The following is a 25,799-nucleotide window of genomic DNA, read 5'->3' on the forward strand; positions in this document are numbered from 1 at the left end:
CCTTTTCGAAACAACACTCTGCTGAGGAGAAAGTCCAAGTCTCAGATGTACCCTGCTGTGGAAATCAGAACAGACGAGAGAGAATTCACACACAGGCAGAAGGGCAAATAAAGGTTTTGAGTCTCTCTCTCTCTCCCCTTTCCCTCCCACACAGGTGAATTTTGTAGCATGCCAGCTTTTTGCCTTGTTCGCTGCTTTCTGGTTCCGCATCTATTTGAGTCCTGGTAAAACCAGTCCTGATGTCCGACATGCATTTGCCACCATCTTTGGCATCTATTTTGTCATCTTTTGTTTTGGCTGGTGAGTATGAGCCTCAGACATTACAGTATTTACCGTTCGGGTGTGTTGAGGCAGTATTCTTGGCATTTCCCCAGCAGGAAATGAAATGTATATTTACTTCTATTGTAAAATGATGGAAATGTTCCAGGAATCTCCATGTATTGTAAGAACCAATAAGCTGACTATCCATTAGAAGTCAGTTCGGTGAATTTTTCTAGAAAGTGTGCTTCCACTGATGTTACCCTGGGTCATGTAAGTGGAATGCTGCAAGGTTTCATTTTCTAGATGAGGAACCTTCCCTGCCTGTAGTAGATACTGATGTTTTTCTTGCGTTACAGTAGTAATTGGTGTTAGTGCTGTGCATAAAGTAAAACAGGAGTTTTAGCGCTGATCTTAGGAAATGCGAGTCATTCCTCAACAGCGAGAGCCTATAGATGACTCTTTTCTCTAACAGGTAAGCAGGCCAAATGCCCCGGGAGTAGCACTTGTTGGGGAAAAAGCTTTAGGAACTAAGATTTCTTACAAGTACAACTTAAGGAGATTTGTGAATTTATTCAGGACACTATAATACTGCTGTTCATCCTTAAATAAAAATTTGAGAAAACCTGAAGAGTATGTTGAATCAGCTACCAGGGAAACATCTTGGTATCTTCAAAAGATAAGTTTTGGTCCTGGTGCTTTAAAATTAAAAAAAACAAAAGTTCTAATGAAAGAAGGAGCTCTTCTGGACTCTCCGTTGTATGCGTGCCAAAGTGTAAGCATTCCATTTATGGATTCCTGGTATTACCATCACCGCAAGTGGCACTCTGTCATGACTTCTTCCTGCCACTTCAAGATCTAGTACCTTAATTACACAGAGCAAAACTCCTTGATTTATTTTGTTGCTTAAACGTGAGTTGACAGACTGCGTGCTTTCTGGTGGGGGCAGAGGGGGAGCACTGTGTGGGTGGCCAGTGGGTGTGATCATTTGGAGGATACTCAATGCTCCTCCTCCTGTCTCCATGATGTCTTAAAGGTACTCCGTGCATCTTTTTGTGCTGGTGTTAATGTGCTACGGGATCATGGTCACTGCAAGTGTATCCAGTATTCACAGGTAAGATTCTGGGAGGGAGCCGTGCGAGCTGAGGTTTTTCCCATGACCACAAAATGTGCTTCCCGGGTAAAGGGGCGCTTTCCCCACGTCACAGTGGCGTATCCGGAGTTCTCTAACGAAAGGAGACATGGGGGCCCCTAGGTACTGGGAGTATTCAAAGGAAGCTTTGTGAAAATGTTGGCAGGCCCCTCGCGTCAGAAGAGAAACAGCTGGGAACCACCCAGATGGTCACTGAGGTGGAATACTGCTCAGCAAGCAAAAGGAATGAAAGATAATAACACACAGTGATAGGGATGAAGCTTCAAAATAAGTAGGCTGAAGGAAGGAAGCCACACACCATTCTCTTCTTGAAAATGCAGACTAACCTGGAGTGACAGAGATCAGATCAGCCGTTACCCGGGGTGGGGCGGCCCAGGGAGATGCGACAGGGATCCCAGTGGCAGGAAGATACTTGGCAGATGACGGATATGTCTGTTATCTTGAATTTGGCTGTGGCTTCCCAGGTGTGGACCTGTGTCACAACTTTGCATACTTCAAATATGCACACTACAGCTGTCAAGAGAGGAAGAAATAATCTTAATTGTGATATTTTGATTTAAAGGTAGAGAAGTCAATTCTGCCTTGAAGGCAATGTGCTTGGATAATTGATTCAGACACCTGGGTACCTGTTTTGTTAGCTTTGTGTGCATTTGCTGTGGTCTTTGCGAAACCCCAGTATCGATTCTTTCAGTAACACTGAAATGTGTGAAGACACACTTCACTGTTGTATCCACAGAGCCCAGAACAATATCTGGCACAAGTAAAGTCTCAATAAATATTTACGGAATGAATGACTGAATACCTTTGAAAAGACATTTGTCCTGTTATAACTTCTTTTCTGATGCCTTCCCTGAAAAAGGAGATGCCTTATTTTAGTTTCAGAAAGCTCTTTGATTTTTTTTTTTTTTAAGAGAGTGTGAGAGAGTTCATGTGCAAGTGGGGGAGGGGCAGAGGGAGAGAGAATCTTAAGCAGGTTCCATGCCCAGCATAGACCCCAGTGTAGAGGGCAACACAGGGCTCGATCTCATGAGCCTGAGATCATGATCTGAGCTGAAATCAAGAGTCTCTGATCCCTAGAGGCTCAACCGACTGAGCCACCCAGGCACCCTGAAAACTCTGATTTGTTAAGAAGACTGTTAGCATGATAGTTTTCCTTCTGAAAATCATTAAAATTTAACTTTTTAATATATAATCTGTAAATTACTTATAAATTTCCTGTTTTCAAGTGAAAAAATGTTTTCAGGGAAAATATTTTTGCATTCTTTAAAATTTTATTTTCACCCAACTTCATGTCCAAATGAACTATGAAAAATTGAATTATAATCCTCTCTCTTCTGAATGCTCTCCTTGAAAGGGATAGGGTCACTCCTTCAGAAGGGGGATAGGAAATCCATATTTCTGATTTGGTAAGAATGGGCTTTGGGACTGCTTCCTATTGTGACAAAATGCTGTTTTTAGTGGGAGGTGAAAATGTCTGGGGAAAACCCAAACTTGAGTTTGGAAGCTATTCAACAATTAGTAAGAATCGGGTGCATCTCTGTAGCACATTCTTAACTACCTCACACCTGGTGATTTGTCCACTCTCGCCACACTCGTGTGATCCTGATCCTGACCGCTGTTCAGAGGGTCAGGAACCTGCATGCACTTGCTTGTTCCGTGCAGAGCCCAGGGTCCGCCTTAATGGAATGCTCCACCTTTGGCTGAGCCGAGCAGTTTACGGACAGGCTGTGACTGCACCGCAATAATATTGTGGTAGCAGAGGGCCGGGTCATAAGACCAAAAAGGAGTCCAGCACAAGTGCTTTCTTTGCCAGGACTGCGGAAGTTGGGAGTGGTTCATGGTTCCTGACGGAGGGAAATTGCTTCCTATTGATGCAGGGAAAGAACATGAGACTGGAAATCTGGCAGTGTGAGTTTGGACGCGGCGTGCAGCTTCTGTGTACATCAGACTTCCCACCTAGAAAATGTGGGGTGTGTGATAGTTCGAACTTAAGGTTTCTTCGGGATCAGGATTTCATGATTCTCTTGTGAATTGTTTTCTTCCTCTTGCTGAGCCAGTTTTAAGAGTTCCATCACGTGGCTGGGAAGGGTGGGGTGGGGGGCAGGGAAGGTCAGTCTTTGCTACTAGGGGGAGTTAACCCATTTCTAGACATCTTGTTTGTTTCCTTCTGTAGAGAATTCTTGGGGTGCCAGCTCTTTTCCTGCCTAAGCCACTATGTTGGGCAGAAATCACAGGTGTTAACTGATCATATCCAGACCGTCTGGAGGAGAATATAGTTCTGGAGCAGAATATAGATGGCCTCTGTGAGAATGTGGTGATACAGTTGCCAATTTGGGGGTGCCTGCTTTGTGACAGGTGCTGAGCCATGCTCTTTTAAATAGATACGTTTCAGGGTGGCTCAGTCTGTTGAGCGTCCAACTTCAGCTCAGGTCATGATCTCCGAGTTCCCGAGTTCGAGCCCCTGCGTCGGGCTCCCTGCTGTCTCCGCACAGCCTACTTGGGGTCCTCTGTCTCCCTCACTCTCTGCCCCTCCCCTGCTCACACGCTCTCTCTCTCTCTCTCTCTCTCTCTCTCAAAAATAAAAACAAAAACATGAAAAAAATAGTTCTGTTTCATTATTTTTAATATATAAACTTATTTATTGTATCCTTTAATATATTTAATATTTCATATTTTCATGTTTTTCATATTTTCTCTAGGACAATTCAGTGGGCTACACATTCTCTTTCCCCCTTCCCCCCAAGTTGAACAAATGAAAGGTCAGAGAGGTAAACAGGTATACAGATCAGGGGATTTTCACATATTAGTACATCCATGTTACCACCACCCAGGTCAGCGGGGGAGTGTTCCCATCACTCATGCCCTAGTCTCTATCACATCCCTCCTTCCTGAAATAGCTAGTACCTGGACTTGCCACTTTGGCTTTGCCATTGCTGGGATTTGAAATCCTGTTGGTCTGTCTCCAGAATATAATACGTACTCTCCCCACCACTCCTGGATTCCTTAGATTTTTCAGGTGTGTCTAGAGCACGAATACAATGTGCTGTTGTATTGGGACACGGTGCTGGTTAGAACTACTCAATTGAACTCCTCTCCTTGCTGGCTTGGGCTCTTAGAACTCTTGACTTGACCTCCCTTTCCTTGCTGGGCTGGGGGGCAGGGGAAGGTATGGGTGTAGGTCTTGTTGAGGAGAAAGAGGAAGCAGGCCTGGTTGCATTCAAAAGGGCCCTGGGAGAATGTGTCTTTTGTATCTACTTCATGCTTTTTTTTTTTTAATTTTTTAATGTTTTATTTATTTCTAGGAGAGAGAGACAGGGTGAGCAGGGGAGGGTCAGAGAGAGAGGGAGTCACAGACTCTGAAACAGGCTCCAGGCTCTGAGCTGGCGGTCAGTACAGAGCCCGACGCAGGGCTCGAACCCACAAACTGCGAGATCATGACCCAAGCGAAAGTCGGACGCCTAACCAACTAAGCCACCCAGGCGCCCCTGTATCTACTTCATGCTTTTGCCTTGACCTTCCTGAACTGGCTGGAGAAAGAAAACGGAGCTTGGCCAGCAGCAGGAGGACCTAACTAACGGCATTTCTACTTTTGCCCAGCTCTTCAGGGAGTTGTTTTCTCTTAGTCCTTAGCTTTGTTCACCATCCTCCTCTTTGGGAAAGGGTTAAGGATGGATCCGAGGCAGGGAAAGTCTTATTTTGTGTCGAACATCTTTGTTTCTTTGTTCCTTTGTTCCAAAGAGAACATAAAGTTAAAGCGAACATCTTTGTTTCTTTGTTCGCAAAGAGAACATAAAGTTACAAAGTGCTTTATCGTGCTCCCTACCCGGTCCTCCCTCCCTCCCAAATGAATTTTGATGATTCCTACCTCTCTGTTCCGAGGTTGTGGTCTTCAGGAGTTAGTTGAACATGAATTTGTGAATTTCGATCTAATTTGAGAACATACATGGTCTCTATTTGTTGACCCATGTTTAAATGTTACACCTTCTAAATTTGTGGCTGTTTGTGCTGGGCTCCTGCACCGTTTAAAATGTTGAATGTGCTCATTTCAGTGCATTTCTGCTAACCACACATGAACCCCCTCTATGGTCAGGGGTTGGGGTGCTCAAGGCCACAGTGAGTTGGCGTAACAGACACATGCATGTAATTTTGGCATTACGATTCCGAGGCTGGTGTGGAGCCCCAGAGAATGACCAGCAGCGGAACAGGAATGGGGCTGGGTGTAGGGCGGGATGGGCAGAGCAAACCTGCACTGGGCGGAGTGGCCGGCAGCCCAGCCTTCCCTGGTGATTAGCCAGTTCCTAGGCGGACTGGAAGGTGGAGGAGGGAGTTGCGGGCCGAGGAAGGGGCGTGTGGAAGCCACCTGGCCTGGAAACGGCAGCTGTAATTGCGGAGGGCGAGCGGCCGGCGTGGTCTGAAGAGAAGTGGACCTGGTGCGTGCTCAGAGAGGATCCACGAGGGAAAGGTAGAGCTCCGTGCATGAAGCACGTCACCTGCTGCGTTTAGGAGTTTTGATGTGACCGACCGGACAGTGGGCCCATTGGAGACTTTTAAGACAAGTTACATTTATTTAGTTTTTGTTCACTTAGCACCCAGGAGGCCACCCTGGTGAGTGAAACACACAAGACATTCTTGCCTTCATCGTACTTTTGGTCTAGTAAGGGAGACCGCAGTTAATTTGATTACCATTGATTTTTTTAAAAATATGGCAGACCCCAAATGGAGTCATTTAGGCCAACTCAGCAAACTGGGGCTTAATGCAATTTCAACCTCCCCCAGAAATGTAAGTCTTCACCGGTCAGCCAGGAATTTTCTGGTCAGCATTAATGAGGTAGTCTGTCCCATGGGCCCTCTCCATCCCTCAAAGGGAAGAGGAGGTCGTCCGTGTAAGGAGACCCTTCCTCCTCAGGGAAAGTGGTCTTGCCTGAAACAATCCCTTCTTTTCTTTTCCTAGTCACTTCCTGTTCCACCTTCCTTCCTGTAAAAACCTTCCATTTTGTGCAACTCCTTGCAGCTCCCGTCTGTTTGCTAAATGGGATGCTGCCAGACCAACAAATTGCTTAATAAAGATAATTAGGGGCACCTGGGTGGCTTAGTCGGTTAAGCATCTGACTTTCGCTTAGGTCATGATCTCGCGGTTTGTGGGTTTGAGCCCCGCGTCGGGCTCTGTGCTGACTGCCAGCTCAGAGCCTGGAGCCTGTTTCAGTCTGTGACTCCCTCTCTCTCTGACCCTCCCCTGCTCACGCTGTCTCTCTCTCTCCTAGAAATACACATTTAAAAAAATATAATTAGATCTTCAGAGTTTACTCCGTTGAATTTTTGTTCTTTAACGTCACATATGTGTGATCACAGATCGATGAATGTTCTGAATGATATGCGTGTGTGTGTGTGTGTGTGTGTGTGTGTGTGTGTCTGCCTGTCTTTGTGTTGCTGGTTTATACCCCAGTAGTCAGGGCCAGTCTCTGAAGGAAGCCAGGTAGTGACCCTGGTCCGAGGTAACTGAAGCCTCGGGCTTGGGGAGTGGGGGGGGTGCCCAGCAGCACTGGGAATGCTAACACCTGAGGAGGAAGATAAGCTAAGCATGAGCTCTGGAAGAATTAACCAGAGAGGTGGGAAGCAAACAAGGAGAGAACCCAAGAGAACAAAGCATTTGAGGAAGTGAGACGTCTGCGGCCTAATGCTGGTCTGTAGTTTAAAAGATCATTGTGTAGGGGCACCTGGGTGGCTTGGTCGGTTAAGCGTCCGACTTTCGCTTAGGTCATGATCTCGAGGTTCGTGGGCTCGAGCCCCGCGTCAGGCCCTGTACTGACTGCCAGCTCAGAGCCTGGAGCCTGTTTCAGTCTGTGACTCCCTCTCTCTCTGGCCCTCCCCTGTTCATGCTGTCTCTCTCTCTGTCTCTCTCTCTTTCTCTCTCCTAGAAATAAATAAAACATTAAAAGATCATTGCGTAGACTCGATGGTCTGTGAAGAGGAAAATCTGCCAGGTCTTACAGGTCATTGGTCTGCGGCTCTGGCTGCACGTTGGAATTGCACCTGCTGGGTGTATCCTCTACCAATTAAACCAGAATAGCAGGGGCGAGACCCGGGCATGGGCACTTTGTAAAGCCCCCTGGGTGACTCCATTGTGCTGTCAGGGTGCAGGTGAGAAGAGATGAAGGGTCCCAGGCAGTGAATGTAAATGTGAGGGGAGGAGATCACCTGGGTTACAGACAGAGCAGAGGGGACTTTGTGACGGACTACATGTGGGGAGGGAGGGAGAGGAAGAGAAGACCGATCATGTTACTGCCACACACAATCATCCGATCCTCTCTTTTCTGCTTTCAGATACTCCTTTTTTGTAGCAATGGGATACCTTACAATATGCCACATCAGCCGAATATATATCTTCCACTATGGGATTCTCACTACAGATTTTTCTGGGTGAGTATATTCGTTTGAGGGCGGAGGGTTCGACCACAGGCTTTGACTGCATCTCTTGGGGTCTGTAAAGATCAAGGCTGCGTGGGAGACCCCAGTGGCTCGCTCCGTCCGCTGGTAAGACTGTGCTAATGAGGTTGGGGTCGAAGGTTGAAGCAGGGCTGTTATTGCCGTGTAGGAACATCGGGGTGGCAGCCGATGGCCCATGGGCTGGATTTGTCCTGCCGCTTGATTTTGTAGAGTTACTTTAGAACACAACCGGGCCCTGAGTTATTACTTGTTCTCTCTGGCTGCTCTTGAACTACAGCGGTGGAGTTGGTAGCTGTGACAAAACCGTGTGACCTGCAAAGCCTACAATATTTACTGTCATGCTCTTTACAGAAAATGTGTCCCAACCCCTGTTCTAAGGCTTTTAACAGAGTTGGTGTTTATCTCCTACTAGTTAATAATGCAGAAATTCTTCCTACGAACTGATAAATGGTTCCTGCCTTGGCCCTTCCCCCAGATTCCCTAGGCTTCTAGTGACTAGACGGTAATACCCCTCACAGCGAGGGTCTCCATGCTGGGATGTAAAAGTTTTGTCTGTCACCTTGGCCTTAACCTGCTGGGCCACCCCTCTCCTGATGGTCACCTGGTGAACACTGTGGGCAGAGAAGTGAAAATTCTAACTTTGTCGATGTTGAGGAACACCTGTGTATGAATCTTGAGGAATGAACCTCGAAGCAGAGCACATTGTATATTCACCGTGTTCCTTCCTGGGGAGTTTGGGCCCGCTCTGCAGCATTGTGAGGTCAGGTGGAGCCTGGAGTCTCCCCTCCGGTTGAATTGGACTTCGTTTCATGAGTTTTGGAGAATAGGTAGTGAAATAAAGGCGTTGCAACTCACAGCTCAGTTCTGTGAACTTTGCAAATTTTGCGGCTCAACTGTCCCACCATGAAGATGCTTGGGAAGCCAGAGGGTTGCTTTTGGGCACAAAGACTGTAGTCCTGAAGTTTCTGTGACTGTGGTTTGGTCTTTCATGCATCGGTTCTTCCTACCTTTGCGCTCCTGGGATTTTACGTTTCTCTCTGACTTGTCTCCTTTCTGCCTTTCCCTCCCTGTACATAGTGGAGCATGTTGAAATTTTCTGAAACAAGTTCACAACTTTCTCCTTCTTAATGACACATTAGCAGTATGTGGAAGATACGGGAGCAGCAGAGATAACAATACAGCCAGGGCATTAAACATAATTTTTAAACAGTGATCATAACACCCTGTAGTGTTGAATCAACAAACGTCATTTTTTTTAATGTTTTATTTATTTATTTTGAGTCAGAGACAGAGAGACAGAGCACGAGCAGAGAGAGAGGGAGACATCGAGGCTGAAACAGGCTCCAGGCTCCGAGGTGTCAGCACAGAGCCTGACACGGGGCTCGAACCCACACACCAAGAGATCATGACCTGAGCTGAAGTCGGACACCCAACCGACTGAGCCACCCAGGCGCCCCAACAAACTTGATTTTTTTGGCTTCACTCTGGAGCTGTAACCCACACCCACACCTGCACATACTTAGAAGAGCCCCTGGCGCTTATTAGGTGTTCCGTAAATGAATGAGCGAAATTCTCTAGTGTCTGTGAGTTTGTTTTTCAGTGTTTCTAGGAGCTGCAAATGAAGAGCCCCTCCAGCCGTATTTAGTTGGGAGAGTGAGCAAAAAACTTTGACTTCAGCCCAAAGTAGATGTTTCTACTCTGTTTCTCCTCTGTCTCATCTTTTCTTTATTAGGGCATGAAGCATATATTCACTCATTTATTTCTGCAACAGTTTTGAGTCCCCGTTATGCCAGGCACAATGCCAGGTGTGGGAGAAACTGTGTGCTTAGGTCGGGGGAAGGGTGTTCTAGACAGAGGGGACAGTTCTACAAGAGCACAGAGTTGTGACAGGTGCCTGTGGCAGTCCCAGAAACCTGTCTCCCTCACCCTTATGTCCCACATCCCTATGTCACCAGGTCCCGTCGGGTCGGCAGCCTGGCTGTCATTACTAGGCTCCGTCCACTGCTCTGCATGCCCATCGCCGCCATTTTGGGACCGCCACGTGTCTGCAACTTTCCTAACTGGCCGCCCTTCATTCTGCCCTGCCCCTTGCCCAGTCGGTGCTGTTCGTACCACTCAGCGCGAAGCTCTAGAATACTAACGTAGATGACGATATGGGCCTGATTCTCCTTCAGCCTACCCCTGCTGCGCACCGCCTAGGGCAGCGTTACAGAAAAGCTCATGGCCTGGTGCGTGCCAGGCGGTTCCCATCGCTGTGCCTGTGCCTTGCTCGTTCCCCCGGTTAGAAGGCCCTTTTACTCTGGTCTGTGTGGAAATCTGCTACTTCACTTTCCACAACCCAGCCCAGAATCACTGCTTTACACAGTGATTTCTCTGATGGCGACCCCTCCCTCTCTCGTCCCCTCCCCTCACTTCTGTTAGTCACTGCATTTTGGACCCAGCACAGTAGGAGACTTTCACTGCCTGGTGCTGCCCATCACCTGGAAGTCCTGCTCCCTGAGACTTGGCGTCAGTGGGCACCACGCTTGGCATCAGTGGGCAGGGTGCTTCTGCTCTCGCAGTTGATCTGTACGCTCAACTAGTGTCATACGTGCTTTCTTCCCCCAGACTTGGTTATTCCAGTTTGTACTACTGTTTTTTCTTAAATGTTTGTTTTTGAGGGAGAGAGACGGACATAGCGCAAGTTGGGGGCGGGGCAGAGAGAAAGGGAGACAGAATCAGAAGCAGGCTCTGGGCTCTCTCTGAGCTGTCAGCACAGATCCCAATGCAGGGCTCGAACTCATGAACTGTGAGACCATGAACTGAAGTCGGACGCTTAACTGACCTAGCCACCCTATATATTTCTATATAAACACCCTACCTCTACATGAACTGATTGTATATGGATGTGAAAGGAGAGCAAGTCATCCTTTGAAAAGAGACGAAGGCAAGTTCAGTGTATCACAAGTAATGGTTGTTGAATGAAAAGGGGGTAGGGAGGCTGGAAGGGGACGAGAGAAGACTAGAGTCCTGTAGGATTCTGCCCTAAAGTTGCTCTCCAGGGCGGGCATCTTGACTTGTTTTTACCTCCTCAGTCCCCATCGGGGGAAATGACTGTGAAGGTAGCAGACGGGGCTTATGTAAGAGAGATGCCTCACTCAGCAGATCTGCACTCCAAGGAAGGGCTTTGGTGCTGAATCAAAAGGTTCATACATTCATCACTCAGCAGGCACTGGCTGAGAACCCCGAACATTCCAAGCCTGCTTATAGGAGACAGGGATGAGCAATGACCGTGGAATGTACTCCCAGTTACCGACTACAGGTTAGTTTGGGAAGTTCACATGTGAGCATATGTATCATCATGTACCGGGTTGATTAATGTGCCTCCAAACTCAACCTCTGCGTGTATTCTTATTTGGAAATAGGGTCTTTGTAGGTGTAATTCATTTCTGGTTTTAAGCCACCTAATTTGTGATCATCACTTATGGCAGTTCTTGGACAGCATTACACAGTGGTCTGTGATGGCATAACTTCCGACGGGCCAGCAGCTGTCCCCTGCCTCCCATCCTGCAGGGTGAGAACACCTGCAATGTCCCCATTTACCCCCACTCTTGTCACACCTCCTCCTCTCTCGGTTCTGTCCATAAAACTGGGGACTTTGACAGAAGGGGACAATGGAAATCAATCAGTGTCAGCTTGACTTCCAGCAGTGTGGTCATGACGTCTTTCCTCAAGTGATGTTTGTGCTTGGAAATTGTTTTTTAATGTTTATTTATTTTGAGAGAGAGAGAACGTGAGGGGGGAGGTGCAGAGAGAGAGAATCCAAGCAGGGTGTGCACTCTCAGTGCAGATCTGACACAGGGCTTGAACCTACGAACAAGCCAAAATCAAGAGTCTGGATGCTTAGCCAACTGAGCCATTCAGGCACCCCTCGGGCATTTTTTGGATCTCTTTGTATTAAGAAGTCTCTGACATTACACACTAGATCATAGAATGTTTGAACTATAAAGAACACAGTGGTTTGGGGAAGGATACAGAGATGTGTCTGTTCCTGGTAGTTGTGTGAGACTTACTTCTCTAACTGCTTGATGGCCATGCTATTTGGTTCTTCAACGTATATCTTTTTTAATTTTTAAATACAGAACATTATTGGGGCACCCAGGTGGCTCAGTCATTTGAGCGTCCAGCTTCAGCTCAGGTCTTGATCTCGCAGTTCGTGAGTTTGAGTGCCATGTTGGGCTCTGTGCTGACAGCTCAGAGCCTGGAGCCTGCTTTGGATGCTGTCTCCCTCTCTCTGCCCCTCCCCTGGTCATGGTCTCTCTCTCTCTCTCTCTCTCAAAGAATAAATGAAACATTAAAAAATTTTTAAAAATGAATTCTAGAACATTATTAAGCATTATTTTTCCCCTCCTACCATAAATGCACAGTGCCTCACTGACATTAATCTGTCTTGGATAAACAGAGAGGCACATACTAACCTGAAATTGATAAGATGTTTTAAATCTCAACTTGTCAGTTACAGAGATTCTTTACCCATGTCTGTTTTGATGATGAGCATCTGGGAAACCCTAGTTCCCCATCAGAGTGGAGATTGTTTAACACTTGCATTTATTTTAGTTTAAAAATTTTGTTTTGTGGAGGGATAGAGTTTTAAATTTTTATGGCTTTTTATTTATTTTTGAGGGACAGAGCATGAACAGGGGAGGGTCAGAGAGAGAGGGAGGCACAGAATACGAAGCAGGCTCCAGGCTCTGAGCTGTCAGCACAGAGCCCAACGCGGGGCTTGAACCCACAAACTGAGATTGTGACATGAGCCAAAGTTGGATGCTCAACTGACTTAGCCACCCAGGTGCCCCTGAAGTACTTACTGTCTTGAAGTTTGAACCTGGTGTTTTAAAACAGCCTGATGAGAGTTCTCCGAACTGAAGAGCTTAACTTACTTTATTATGTCTTTACTTTTAATGTTTTTTTTTTTTTTATTTTGAGAGAGCGAGCTAGTAAGCACGTGCATGTGCACGAGTGGGGGAGGGTCAGGAAGAGAAGGAGACAGAGAATCCCAAACAGGCTCCACACTGTCAGTACAGAGCCTGACTCAGGGCTCAAACCCACGAACCGTGAGATCATGACCTGAGCTGAAACCGAGAGTCAGATGCTTAACTGACTGAGCCCCCCAGGCACCCCTATAATGTCTTTAGAATAAGAGCACAGACGGGAATTGAGTGGGATTAGATGAGATCAGTGTTTGTGTCAAACAACATATATATGTTTTTAATTTGGGGGAAACACCTAAACTCATACTTTAAATTATTCTGGGGCTTGACATTTTGTCATTCCGAAAGTAATCAAGTTTTTGTGGGCTAGACTGGCCTTAATGGTTGAGGATATCTCTGAAGACACACTTTTATTAGTGATGCTAGTATGTTTATATCAATACACGCAGCAGCAAATGTCCTTAGTGTTTTCTCTGTGAATGTGGGCTGTTAAAAATACCACAACACTTACTGTTCCCCCTCAGGAGGCTCAGCAGTTACTTGTAATAAAGCTGGTACGTGATACCTTTGAAGTTCGTGGAAGTGAGCTCATTTTTCTGCCTCGCTCACAGAAGGGTACAAATTGAGTTTTCTGAGGGAAGCAGAAAGAAGAACCCTTATTTCCTCTTTGCAGGCGAGGCCAGATTCAGGCAGCTAATTGCTCTCCTATCACATTGGCAGTTTGAGTTGCCCATGTGTTTTTGAGAACAGTCTGAAACCAAACACTTACACACTGATCGTGGGAGTATAAATTGGTACATCCCTCTTCTGGAAGGCAACTTAGCCATAAAATTTCAAGCAGGAATTTTTTTTTTAAGTTTATATTCTATGATAGGGCAAATTCCTAGGAATTGAATTACCTTAAGGAAATCAGATGAATTCATAAGTATGTTCAGCCGTTGTCAATAGTAGGGAAAAGCTGGAAGCATCCTAAATGGTCCAGAAGAGGTGAATGATTAAATTGTGGCACTAATATGTGTCTACCGAAAATGTCTTCAAAGAATGTTTAAGGACACTGGAAAATGCTTACAATATAATCGAAAATCAAATCTGCAAAACTAATCCATGACCTAAGACTCCCATTTTTAGGAGTGCCTGGGTGGCTCCCTTTCAGTTAAGTGTCTGACTCTTGGTTTCAGCTCAGGCTCAGGGATCAAGCACCACATCGGGTTCTGTGCTGACAGCATGGAGCCTGCTTGGGATTCTCTCTCCCTCTCTCTCTCTCTCTCTCTGCCCCTCCCCTGCTAGTACACTCTGTCTCTGTCTCAAAATATTAACATTTAAAAAGAAAAAAAAATTACCATTTTTACAAACGTGCACATGCATAGTAAAGGCTGGAAGGAAATAATCAAAATGCTAAGAAGATAGGGGGTCTTTATTGGTGGTTTTAATAATTGTTCTTTTAGAGCCTAAGTGTCCATCAACGGATGAATGGATCAAGAAGATGTGGTTTATCTATACCATGGAATACTACATGGCAATGAGAAACAATGAAATCTGGCCACGTGTAGCAACGTGGATGGACCTTGAGGGTGTTATGCTGAGTGAAATAAGTCAGGCAGAGAAGGACAAATATCATATGTTTGCACGTATAGGAGGATTAGGAGGAACTTGACGGAGGACCAAGGGGGAGAAGAAGGGGGGAAATGGTGGGGGAAAGGGAGAGAGGCAAACCATGAGAGACTGTTGAATGCTGACAAAAACTGAGAACTGATGGATGTGGGGGGGAGGGGGGGAGGGGCATGGAGGAGGGCACTTTGGGGATGAGCACTGGGTGTTATGTGGAAACTAATTTGACAATAAACTATTTGTAAAAAATAAATAAATAACAAAAAAATAATTGTTCTTTTATATGATTACAGTGAGAAATCGTAAGTTACACTTAAATATATTTGCAAGTATATTATGAATGTATGTGCACTACTGTCTCCAAGTGTAGAAGAGGAGCCCTTTGTGTTCCCTGTTACCTTATCGGGGCATAGTAGAAATATCACTTGTCTGCACCCCTTGCTGGTCAAGGTGATCATTTGCCTGAGAAATGTTTTCCTCTGTTGGTTTACGACATCTTGGCCACTCTACCTGACCAACCCAGTATGTGCTAACAATTGGGTTCTGTAATATAGGCAAAGAAGTGATATTTGCAGGGAGATTTCAAGATTTGCTTATTTCATGTTTCTTCTTTAGGCTTCTGTCAGCTTTCTGATAACTAGTATAGTTACTTGGAATTTGATTCCAAGGACATGAGTATAAGTTCTAACCAGGTCTTTTTGGTGGGTTCCTGTCAAAATGGAGAGCTGATGGTTTTGTTATTGCTAAATGCCAGAATGTGGAGAATACAGCTTTGGAAAGATTAACAAGAAGGGTAAGCCCATTCTACTCTGACCACTGGATGGTTCCCAACAGATACTTGATGAACTTTGAACTGAGTGGAGAGGAGTTCCTGCTACCTTGCGTGGTAGTCCTGGGGAGGTGAAGGAACTCTCTGTTTTGTTTGCTGTGACTTCTGGAGCCCTGCTTTTCTTCCCTGATGCTGGGACAGTCGATAGGAGTTTGGTAACATTCTACTGAAGTTGTCATATCCTCACCTCCTCCTGTGGTAATCCAGGGAGTGGTGGGTACCAGTGGGGCAGAAGCACCAGAGATGAGGGAGTACTGTCCAAGCCTCCTGTGCTCCTCAGCTGCTGAGTTAAGGCTGCTAGTTATACATTTCAGGTTGCATTTGGCACCCCTGGCTGTCATGCAAGATGGTAGTCCCCGCCCAGGTTGTTGACTGGACGTTTGTCATACGCCTGTTCTCCCAGTGCCGAATTTAGGCTTGTCTGACCCTTTGCTTTCCTAATATATTCGTATTATGAGGGGACTTTTATTACAAAGAAAAGAGTAATAAAAATACAAAGTATACTCTTTTGGATTTAAAATTACCTGTTGGAGGAAATAAGATCCTCGAATGTCAGATCTGGCTGGACGCTGGCCAGCCAGCTTTATATCATTGCCTAATCCCAGTTTTACCAGGACAGAGGATGTAACCACTTTAGCTCCAAAGAGTAAGGTAAACTAGGTAGGTTTTATTGGAATGTTGTTTAAAATTGAGTTTTTGTTTAATGTTTTAAGAGACAGGTTATTTTTTGGTGGGAGATGATATAGAAAATAGACACGGACGAATGGGTACCCCTTCTGGTAGATTGCCCGGAGTCTGTTGGAAGACATTGATTTTCTGTGTCTGTGTGTGTGTGTTGGGGGGGAGTGACATTGTTCCTCCTTTCTGCCCTAATCACATCTCCATCTGCCTATTTTCCCTTGTTCATTTCTCACTATATTTCATTACCCAAATTGGGTAATTTGGTTATTGAATAATTAAATTAGTCTTAAGTTCAGGAAGAAAAAAGTGGTTCTTTCTTTATATATGTATAAATTTTTCCTTCTATTGACTTATTTTTAAAATTTCAGTATAATTAACATAGAGTGTCATATTAGTTTCAGGTGTCCAGTATAGTGTGAATAATTTTTTACATTACTCTGGGCTCATCATGATTAGTGTAGTCTTAATTTCCTTCACATATTTTACCCATCCCCACACCCGCCTCCTTCTGATAACCATCAGTTTGTTCTCTGTACTTAAGAGTCTGTTGGCTCTTGTTAAGTTTTTGTTTTTTGTTTTGTTTCTTAAATTCCAAATATGAGTGAGATCATATGTTATTTTTCTTTCTCTGACTGATTTCACTTAGCATTATACTCTCTAGGTCCATCCATGTTGTTGCGAATGGCAAGGTTTTATTCTTCTAGCTGAGTAATATTCCATTGTGTGTGTGTGTGTATGTATGTATGTCTATATGTACATATATATCTCTATACATATGTACATATATATACACACATACACATTTTCTTTATCTTTTCTTCTGTTGATAGACACTGGACTGATTTAATATTTTGGCTATGATAAATCTGCAATAAAGAGGGGTGCATATATTGTTTTCAATTAGTGTTTTTATATTCCTTGGGTAATACCTAGTGGTGGAATTACGGGATCATATGGTAGTCTGTTTTTAACTTTTTGAGGAGCCTCCATATGCCTTTCCACTATGCCAGTTTGCATTCTCACCAACAGTGCACTAGGGTTCCTTTTTGTCCCACATCCTCGGCCACACTTGTTATTTCTTGTGTTTTGGATTTTAGCCATGCTCATAAGTGTGAGGTGATATTTCCTTGTGGTTTTGATTTGCATTTCTCTGATGATAAGTGATGTTCAGCATCATTTTATGTGTCTGTTGGGCATCTGGATGTCTTATTTGGAGAAATGACTGTTCATCTCTTTTGCCCATTTTTAATTGGGTTGTTTTTTGGGTGTTGCATTATATCAGTTCTTTATATGTTTTGCATACTAACCCTTTATTTGGCATGTCATTTGCAAATACCCTCTGCCATTCTGTAGGTTGCCTCTTAGTTTTGGTGACTGCTTCTTCCTTCACTGTGAAGAAATTTTTTATTTTGATGTAGTCCCAGTAGTTTATTTTTGCTTTTGTTTCCCTTGCCTCAGGAGACCTATCTAGAAAAATGTTGTCACAGCCAATGTCAGAGAAATTACTGCCTGGTGTCTCTTCTGGGATTTTGATGGTTTTGGGTCTCATATTTAGGTCTTTAATCCATTTTGAGTTTATTTTTGTTTATGATGTAAGAAAATGGTCAAGTTTCATTCTTTTGGATGTGCCTTTCCAGTTTTCCGAACACCAGTTGCTGAAGAGACTGTCTTCTTCCCATTGCACATTCTTTCCTCTTTTGTCAAAGATTAATTGAACATAAAATTATGAGTTGCTTCTGGGCTCCTTTATGTCCTGTTGAAATATGTGTCTGTGTTTGTGGCACTACCATACTGTTATGATCACTACAGCTTAGTAATATAACTTGAAGTCGAATTGTGGTACCTCCAGCTTTTTCTTTTTTCAAGATTTTTTTTTTGAAATTTAGGTTCTTTTGGTGTTCCATACAAATTTTAGGAGTATTTATTCTAGTTTTGTGAAAAATATTGGTATTTTGATAGGGAGTACAGTAAATTTATGGATTGCTTTGGATAGTGTAGACATTTTACCAAAATTTGTTCTTCCAATCCAGGAGTGTGGAATATTTTTCGATGTTTCTGTTGTCTTCAATTTCTTTCATTAATGTTTTATAGTTTACAGATTACATGTCTTTCACCTCTTTGGTTAAGTTTGTTCCTAGATATTTTATTATTTTCAGTGTAGTCGTAAATGGGATTGCTTTTTTAATTTCTCTTTTTGCTACGTCATTATTAGTGTATAGAAATGTACTTAATCCAAGAGGAAATGGATTTCCGTACATTGATATTGTATCCTGCAATCTTACTGAATTCTCTTATCACTTCTAGTAGTTTCGTGGTGGAATCTTTCAAGTTTTCTGTATACAGTATCATGCCGTCTGCAAATAGTGGAAGTTTTACTTCATGACTACCAATTTGGATGCCTTTTATTCCCTTTTCTTGTCTGATTGCTGTAGCTGGACCTTCTGTACTATGTTGAATAAAAGTGGTAGGACACTTTTGTGGACATCTTTGTCTTGTTCCTGATCTTAGGGGGGGAAAAACTCAGTTTTTCACCATTGAAGATGTTAGCTGTGGATATAGTACTTTGTGAAATGGTTTTTCTACATCTTAAATAATCACATGATTTTTATCCTTCTATTGATCTGATGGATTTGTGAATATTGAACTACCCCTGCATCCTGGGAATAAATGCCACTCAAAAATGGGGAATGATTTTTTAATATATTTATTAAAAATAAATTAGTTTTACTGTTTTGTTGAGGATTTTTGCACCTATGTTTATGAGAAAGAAACGTTGGCCTGTAGTTCCCTTTTCTTGTAGTGTCTTTTTTTTTTTGTAGTGACTTTATCTGATTTTGCTATCAAGGTAATGGAGGCTTCATGGAATAAATTTGGAAGTTTTCCTTCCTTTTTGTTTTATTTGAGAATAATAGGTATTAACTCTTTAAATGTTCAGTGGAATTAGCTGTGAAGCTATCTGATCCTAGACTTTAGATTCAATTTTATTGTCGGTTATTGGTCTATTCAAAATTTGTTTCTTTCTGATTTATTTTTGGGAAGTTGTATTTTCCCATTTCTTCTAAGTTGCCATTTTGTTGACATAGAATTTTTCATAATATTCTCTTTATAGTTTTTTGTGTTTCCATGATGTTGCTTCTTCTTTTCTTTCATTTCTGATTTTGTTTATTTGAATTCTTTCTTTTTGATGAGTCTGGCTAATGGTTTATCAGTTTTGTCAACCTTATCTGTAGAATTCTTCATCTCTGCTTCCATTCTGAATGATAGCCTTGCTGGATAGAGTATTTTTGGTTGCAGATTTTTTCCTTTCAGCACTTGAATATATTGTACTACTCCCTTCTGGCCTGCAAAATTTCTGCTGAAAAATCTGTTGATAGCCTTATGAGATTTCCTGTGTATGTAATGATTTTCTTTTGCTGTTTTAAAAATTTCCTCTTTACCACTGTGTTTTGCCATTTTAATTTTTTATGTCTTGGTGTCAGCCTCCTTGCGTTGATTTGGATGGGGGGGGGGGTGCTCTCTGTGGCTCCTGGATTTGGATTTTTGTTTCCTTTCCCAGATAGGAAAGTTCTCACCTATTATTTCTTGACATAAATTTTCTGCCCCCTCTTCTTTTTCTTCTTCCAGGACCCTTATAACCTGAATGGTTTTACATTTTATGGTGTCACTCAGTTCCCTTAATCTATTTTTATCTTTTATAATTCTTTTTTCTCCTATTCATCTTGATAACTTTCCATTACTCAGTTCTCCAGTTCACGGATCCATTCTTCTGCTTTCTCTAGTTCACTATTTAGTCCTTTCTAATAAATTTTAGTTACTGAGTTCTTTATCTCTGACGAGCTCATTTATGTTTACTCTTTCTTGAATGTATCACTGAGATCCTCCACTCTTAAGTCCCTTGAGTATCTTTATGAACATTATTTATTTATTTATTTTTAATGTTTTATTTCTGAGAGAGAGAGAGAGAGAGACAGCATGAGCAGAGGAGAGTCAGAGGGAGAGGGAGATACAGAATCCGAAACAGGCTCCAGGCTCTGAGCTGGCTGTCAGCACAGAGCCCGATGCGGGGCTTGAACCCATGAACCATGAGATCATGACCTGAGCCGAAGTCAGACGCTGAACCAACTGAGCCACCCAGGTGCCCCTGTGAACATTACCTTAAATTATCTCTCAGGCATATTACTTACCTCTATTTCATTTGGCCCTCTTGCTGTGATTTTTGTCCTGTTTTTTCATTTGGGACATAGTCCTCCATCCTATTTTGTCTAACTCTCTGTGTCTGTTTCTGTGTGTTAGGAAAGTCAGCGGTGTCTCCTGCTCTTGAAAGCAGTGGCCTTATGAAGAAGGGGTCCTTTAGTGCCCTACGGTGCAATGTCCCATGTTCACCAGAACCTGGCGCTTCATGGTTGTTTCCTCTGTGTGCAGAGTGCACCCTGTTGTTGTGACTGAGCTGTGTCTGCCTTCAGACCAGTTGTCTGCAATGGCTCTCTTTGCCTGTTGTGGGCAGGATTTGGTCCCTGTGTTGCTAATGGGCCATTTGCGCCACCTTGGGCTAATGGGTCAGATTAGCTTGTGGTGTTGCTTTGGATAGACTCCTGCCAAGGGCAGACTGGATGGGCCAAGAGAGTGGGGGTGTGCGGTATTAGCAAGCTAGTTGGAGAGTATTTGAGCCGGTTCCCACAGGTGTCCTGTTTAGGCAGGGATGTAGGGGAGAGAAATGGCACCCACCAGCTCTTTTGTTTTTAGAGAAGACTCCTAAAGATCTCTGCCTTTCAAGGCCACGTTCTGAGATGAGTGAGTAAATCTCCTTCCTGTGTACCACAGTGTACCCCAGGTAGTCTTCAGATTGCTGTATCTCAGCAGGCCTGTTTGTTACTCTGTCTCTTTAGGGTCCAGGACTCAGTTTCCTATCAAGCTGCAGCTGCCTTGGAGTTGAGCCCGCTGATTTTTTTAACCTTCTAGGTGTTAAGCCCTGCTGGTTTTAAGAACTGGTGAAGTTAAGCCCCTGTGGTTTTCAAAGCCAAATGTGATGGGGATGTATTTTCCCAGTGCCTGGGTGCCTGGTGTGGGGTTCCCTCCTCTCCGTGCTTACAGTGACCCTCCTTCCCACAGACAGTCTCATGGGTCACTTTGGTTCCCAATTGCTTTTGCACACTTGCTACTCTTTTTGATGTGGCCTCTTCTCTAAGTTTAGCTGTGGTGAATCTGCTCTGTCAGTCTTTAGGTCATTTTTTTTTTTCCTGAGAGAGAGACAGCATGAGCAGGGGAGGGTCAGAGAGAGAGGGAGACACAGAATCCGAAACAGGCTCCAGGCTCTGGCTCAAACCCACGAACCGTGAGATCATGACCTGAGCTGAAGTCAGACACTTAACTGACTGAGCCACGCAGGCACCCCCTTCAGGTCATTTTTTACTACACTGGGTTATCTACCCTGATGTGCTATTGTCTAGCTGGATCCGTGGGACAAGGTAAGCTTAGGATCCTCCTATTTTACCATCTTCCCCAGAAGCTGGCCTGTTTATATTTTTTATATCATGAAAAAAATGTTATAAGACAAAAGAGAAATGGTCCTCCCTCAACCATGCTGGACTCAAACCTTGATTTCAGATTGATCAGGTAGTTCCCCTGGATGCAAGTGTAGCACCTACTACTAGTGAGTGTGTACAAACCCTAGGACGAGGCGCATTTCTCAGGGGCTGGAAAGTCTGAGTACAGCTCAAGTTTTAAGGCCTCATTGTTCTGAGGAAGTTCTTTGGTTGCATCAAGGAGCCTTTTTATGTCCCTCCTGTACTTGTAGTATGTGCTTGTGTAGCTGAGTTTTGCATTTTTGCAAGAAGTAAGCATGGGTTCCAATCATCATCAAATATGTCTTGGATTATTTTAGGTTTTGACTGAAGTGCAACATGGATGGTATTTGAGTTTCATCTTTTAAGTCAGTAACTTTACGGATTTGACTCTCAAATCTTGTAACTTGGGCATTCTGAATTTGGCATCTAATCTACTGAGAAGTATAAATAAATTGATCAGTGGAAAAATGTTGAGAGAGGAAGTCTTCTGAGCAAGAGCATATGGTACTTGTCCTTACACGCATGGGAAAGTGAGTATGTAGGAGGATTCTAACTCCATTTCCTCTTAGGGAAATATAATTCACATATCCTACAGTTCACCCATTTGAAGAATACAATTCAGGGATGCCCATGTGCTCAGTCCGTTAAACATCCAACTTAGGATTTAGGCTCAGGCCATGATCTCTTGGTTTGTGAGTTTGAGCCCCACATTGGGCTCAGCACTGACAGTGTGGAGCCTGCTTGGGATTTGCCCTCTTTGCCTCTTTCTGCCCATGCACACTGTTTCTCCAAAATAAAGTTTAGAAAATTAAAAACTTAAAAAAATAAAACCGGTAAAGAATACAGTTCATTGGTTCTGAATATATTTACAGAGTGGATTTACAGAGTTCAACCATTACCATAATTAGTTATATGACATTTTCATCACCCATCCTCACCGCCCCCCCCCCCCCCCCATGAAACCTGTATGCATTAGCCATTAGTCCTCATCTCCCAATGCCCGAGCCTTAGGCAACACTTCCTTTCTCTATGGATTTGCCTGTCCTAGGTATTTCATGTAAATGGAACCATGCAATATATGACTTTTGTGTCTGGCCTCTTTCATTTAGCATAACGTTTTCAAGGACCATCTGTATTATAGCACGTGTCTGTACTTCATTGTTTTTATTGCTGAATAATCTATTGTATAGACATACCACATTTCATTTACTCATTCATCAGTTGGTAGACAGTTGGGTTATTTCCCTTTGGGTTGTTATGAATAATGTTGCTCTGAACACGTGTGTGCAAGTTTTTCTGTAAGAATATTTTTATTTCTCATGGGTATGTACTAGGAGTGCAATTTCTTGGCTATACGGTAACTCTATGTTTAACCTGTTGAGAAACTGCCAGACTTTCTGAAGTGGCTTGTACTGTGGTGCTTGGGTGGCCCAGTTAGTTAAGCATCCGACTTTGACTCAGGTCATGATCTCATGGTTCGTGAGTTCGAGCACAGAGCATTGGGCTCTGTGCTGACAGCTCAAAGCCTGGAGCCTGCTCTCCATCTCTCTCTGTGTCTCCATCTCTCTCTGCCCCTCCCCTGCTCACACTCTGACTCTCTAAAAAAATAAACATTAAAAATTTTTTAAAATAATAGATTGTACCATTTAATATTCTCACCAGCAGTGTATGCAGGTTCTAGTTCTCCATCTCCTGGCCAATACTTGTTATCTTTTTGATTCTAGTCATCCTTGTGCTTCGGAGGGGTATATGATTTGATTTGCATTTCTCTGATGGCTGACTATTGTTGAGCATCTTCTCCTCCAGCCAGAACAACTTCTTACTATTTGTATATCCTTTCTAGAGAAATGTCCATTCAGATCCTTTGGCTATTTTAAAATTGTGTTACTGTCTTACTCTTACTGAATTTTGAGAGTTCTTTACATATTCCAATACTAAGTTCTTTATCAGATGTATCATTTACACATATATTCACACATTCTGTGAAATGTCTTTTCACTTCCTTGATTGTGTGTGATTTGAAGCACAAGATCTTAAGTTTTAATGATATGCATTTAATTTGTATCTTTCTTTTGTTACCTCTGTTCTTGGTGTTAGATTTAAGAACCCATCACCAACGAGTGCGTGGGTGGCTCAGTCGGTTAAGCGTCTGATTTCGGCTCAGGTCATGATCTCACAGTTTGTGGGCTCGAGCCCCATGTCAGGCTCTGTGCTGACAGTTCCAAGCCTGGACCCTGCTTCAGATTCTGTGTGTGTCTCTCTCTCTGTGCCTCCCCTGCTTGTGCTCTTTCTCTCTCTCTCTCAGAAATAAATAGACATTAAAAAAAAAAAAAAAAAAAGAACCATCACCAAATCTAAGGTCATAAAGATTTATGCCTGTGTTTTCTTCTAAGAGTTTTATACTTTTCACTTTTACATTTAGGTCTTTGATCCAGTTTTAATTAATTTTGTATTTTTTTTAATGTGGCTGTCTAGTTGTGCCATCACTATTTAAGAACACTGTTCTTGCCTCTCTTGAATTATCTTGGCATCCTTGTTGACATGATGCCACTTCTTAGGCAAGTTTTTATTTGATGTCTTTTTTCAAATTAGGATTGGTGTTATTTTTTTGTCACTAAGTGGTTTATTGATAGGTGGCCGCATTTCACAAATGTGTCTTTTACCATGGAAAAAGTACATGCAAGAATTGCCTTTACCAGAACAACCCATTAGAAGATACTAGAATGAAGAAGCCAGAATATGTATCTTATCCAGGCGGAAGTAGGACAGTGGACAGTGGATTTAGGTACCCCCCCCCCCCCGATGCTGCCCGCATGTCATTGTGCATCTGGGTTCCCTGGACATCTTGGTAAAATGCATGTTTCCATTCTCTGGTTCTGGAAGGAGTGTACGAGTCGGCATTTTTAACAAATTCCAGGTGACGTAGGTGGTGCTGGTACTGGAACTTAACACTTTGGGTAACAGCACAAGAGAGGCTTTCTGGTATGATCTTGTTCCCTGTTGTCATATCGACTTATTTAAAGTAGAAGGGAAATAAGAATGGTTTTTTGAAATCCATTGTGTTTGTATTTTATTGAGTAACCTTTGAGATAAAAGACCACCATTCTGGCAAATAGAATAAAAGTTTCTTCTAGTGGCCCTTCTGCCAATCGATTATCTTCTGTCTTCCTTTTAGGCCTCTGATGATTGTCACACAGAAGATCACGGCCTTGGCATTCCAAGTTCATGATGGTGAGAAAAACGACTCTCCTTTTGGTTCTGAGAGTGAGCCTGACAGAGTTCTTGGTTTAGACTATATCCATAGTCCTGGGGCGTCTCCTGGGTGGCTCGGTCAGTGAAGCATCCGACTTTGGCTCAGGTCATGATCTCACAGTCTGTGAGTTCGAGCCGCGCGTCAGGCTCTCTGCTGACAGCTCAGAGCCTGGAGCTGCTTCAGGGTCTGTGTTTCCCTCTCTCTCTACCCCTCACATGCTTACGCTCTGTTTCTCTCTCTCAAAAATAAATTAAGGGGCACCTGGGTGGCTCAGTCAGTTGAGCGTCCGACTTTGGCTCAGGTTATGATCTTATGGTTCTTGAGTTTGAGCCCTATGTTGGGCTCTGTGCTAACAGCTCAGAGCCTGGAGCCTGCTTCACATTCTGTGTCTCCCTCTCTCTCTGCTCCTCCCCTGCTCATGCTCTGTCTCTCTCTGTCTCTCAAAAATGAATAAACATTAAAAAAAAACTTTTGTAAATAAATAAAATTTTAAAAAACATTAAAAAAATTTTTAGATTCTGTCCACAGTCCAGATCTTACTATAACTTGTCAAAAATTTGCAAATTTCTTTAATCAAAGCTTTTTATTGTCCCAGCTGTTATTTACCACTTTCCTGCTGAATCTGTCATCTAAATTTCCTAAAGTTTTTACACCAAGAAGGGACTTTTTGGTTTACCTTTACCATGTTTTAAATGTATGATGCTTTCTGCCCTTCATTTCTAAATCTGTTGAGAAGAAATGGCATCCTTTTTCTTTGGTTTAATCTGAAGCATTCATTCACAAGGTAATAAAAAATATTATTGGCTGATTAGTCTTTTTTTTTTAATGTTGATTTGTTTTTTGAGAGAGAGACAGAGTGTGAGCAGAGGAGGGACAGAGAGAGAGAGAGAGAGAGAGATGCAGAATCTGAAGCAGGTGCCAGGCTGTGAGCCGTCAGCACAGAGCCCGATGTGGGGCTCGAACTGAGGAACTGTGAGATCATGCCCTGAGCCGAAGTCGGACTCTCAACCGACTGAGCCACCCAGGCGCCCAGGTTAAT

At 43.4% G+C, this 25,799-nt stretch overlaps 1 protein-coding gene across 2 annotated transcripts in view; it reads left to right on the plus strand.

Annotated features, from left to right (window-relative positions):
* MBOAT1 (membrane bound O-acyltransferase domain containing 1) overlaps window positions 1–25,799 on the plus strand; it is a 113,236-nt gene that overhangs the window by 61,149 nt on the left and 26,288 nt on the right. For both annotated transcript variants that reach the window (XM_039237466.1, XM_039237465.1), the window contains 4 exons: window positions 155–300; window positions 1,295–1,372; window positions 7,733–7,828; window positions 24,683–24,738. In XM_039237466.1, coding sequence (XP_039093397.1) covers window positions 1,326–1,372; window positions 7,733–7,828; window positions 24,683–24,738 — 199 coding nt within the window. In that variant the 5' untranslated portion in view covers window positions 155–300; window positions 1,295–1,325. The remainder of the gene's footprint in view (window positions 1–154; window positions 301–1,294; window positions 1,373–7,732; window positions 7,829–24,682; window positions 24,739–25,799) is intronic.

Source organism: Hyaena hyaena, unplaced genomic scaffold (assembly GCF_003009895.1).
Source record: "Hyaena hyaena isolate Hyena2069 unplaced genomic scaffold, ASM300989v1 scaffold_125, whole genome shotgun sequence".
Taxonomy (NCBI): domain Eukaryota; kingdom Metazoa; phylum Chordata; class Mammalia; order Carnivora; family Hyaenidae; genus Hyaena; species Hyaena hyaena.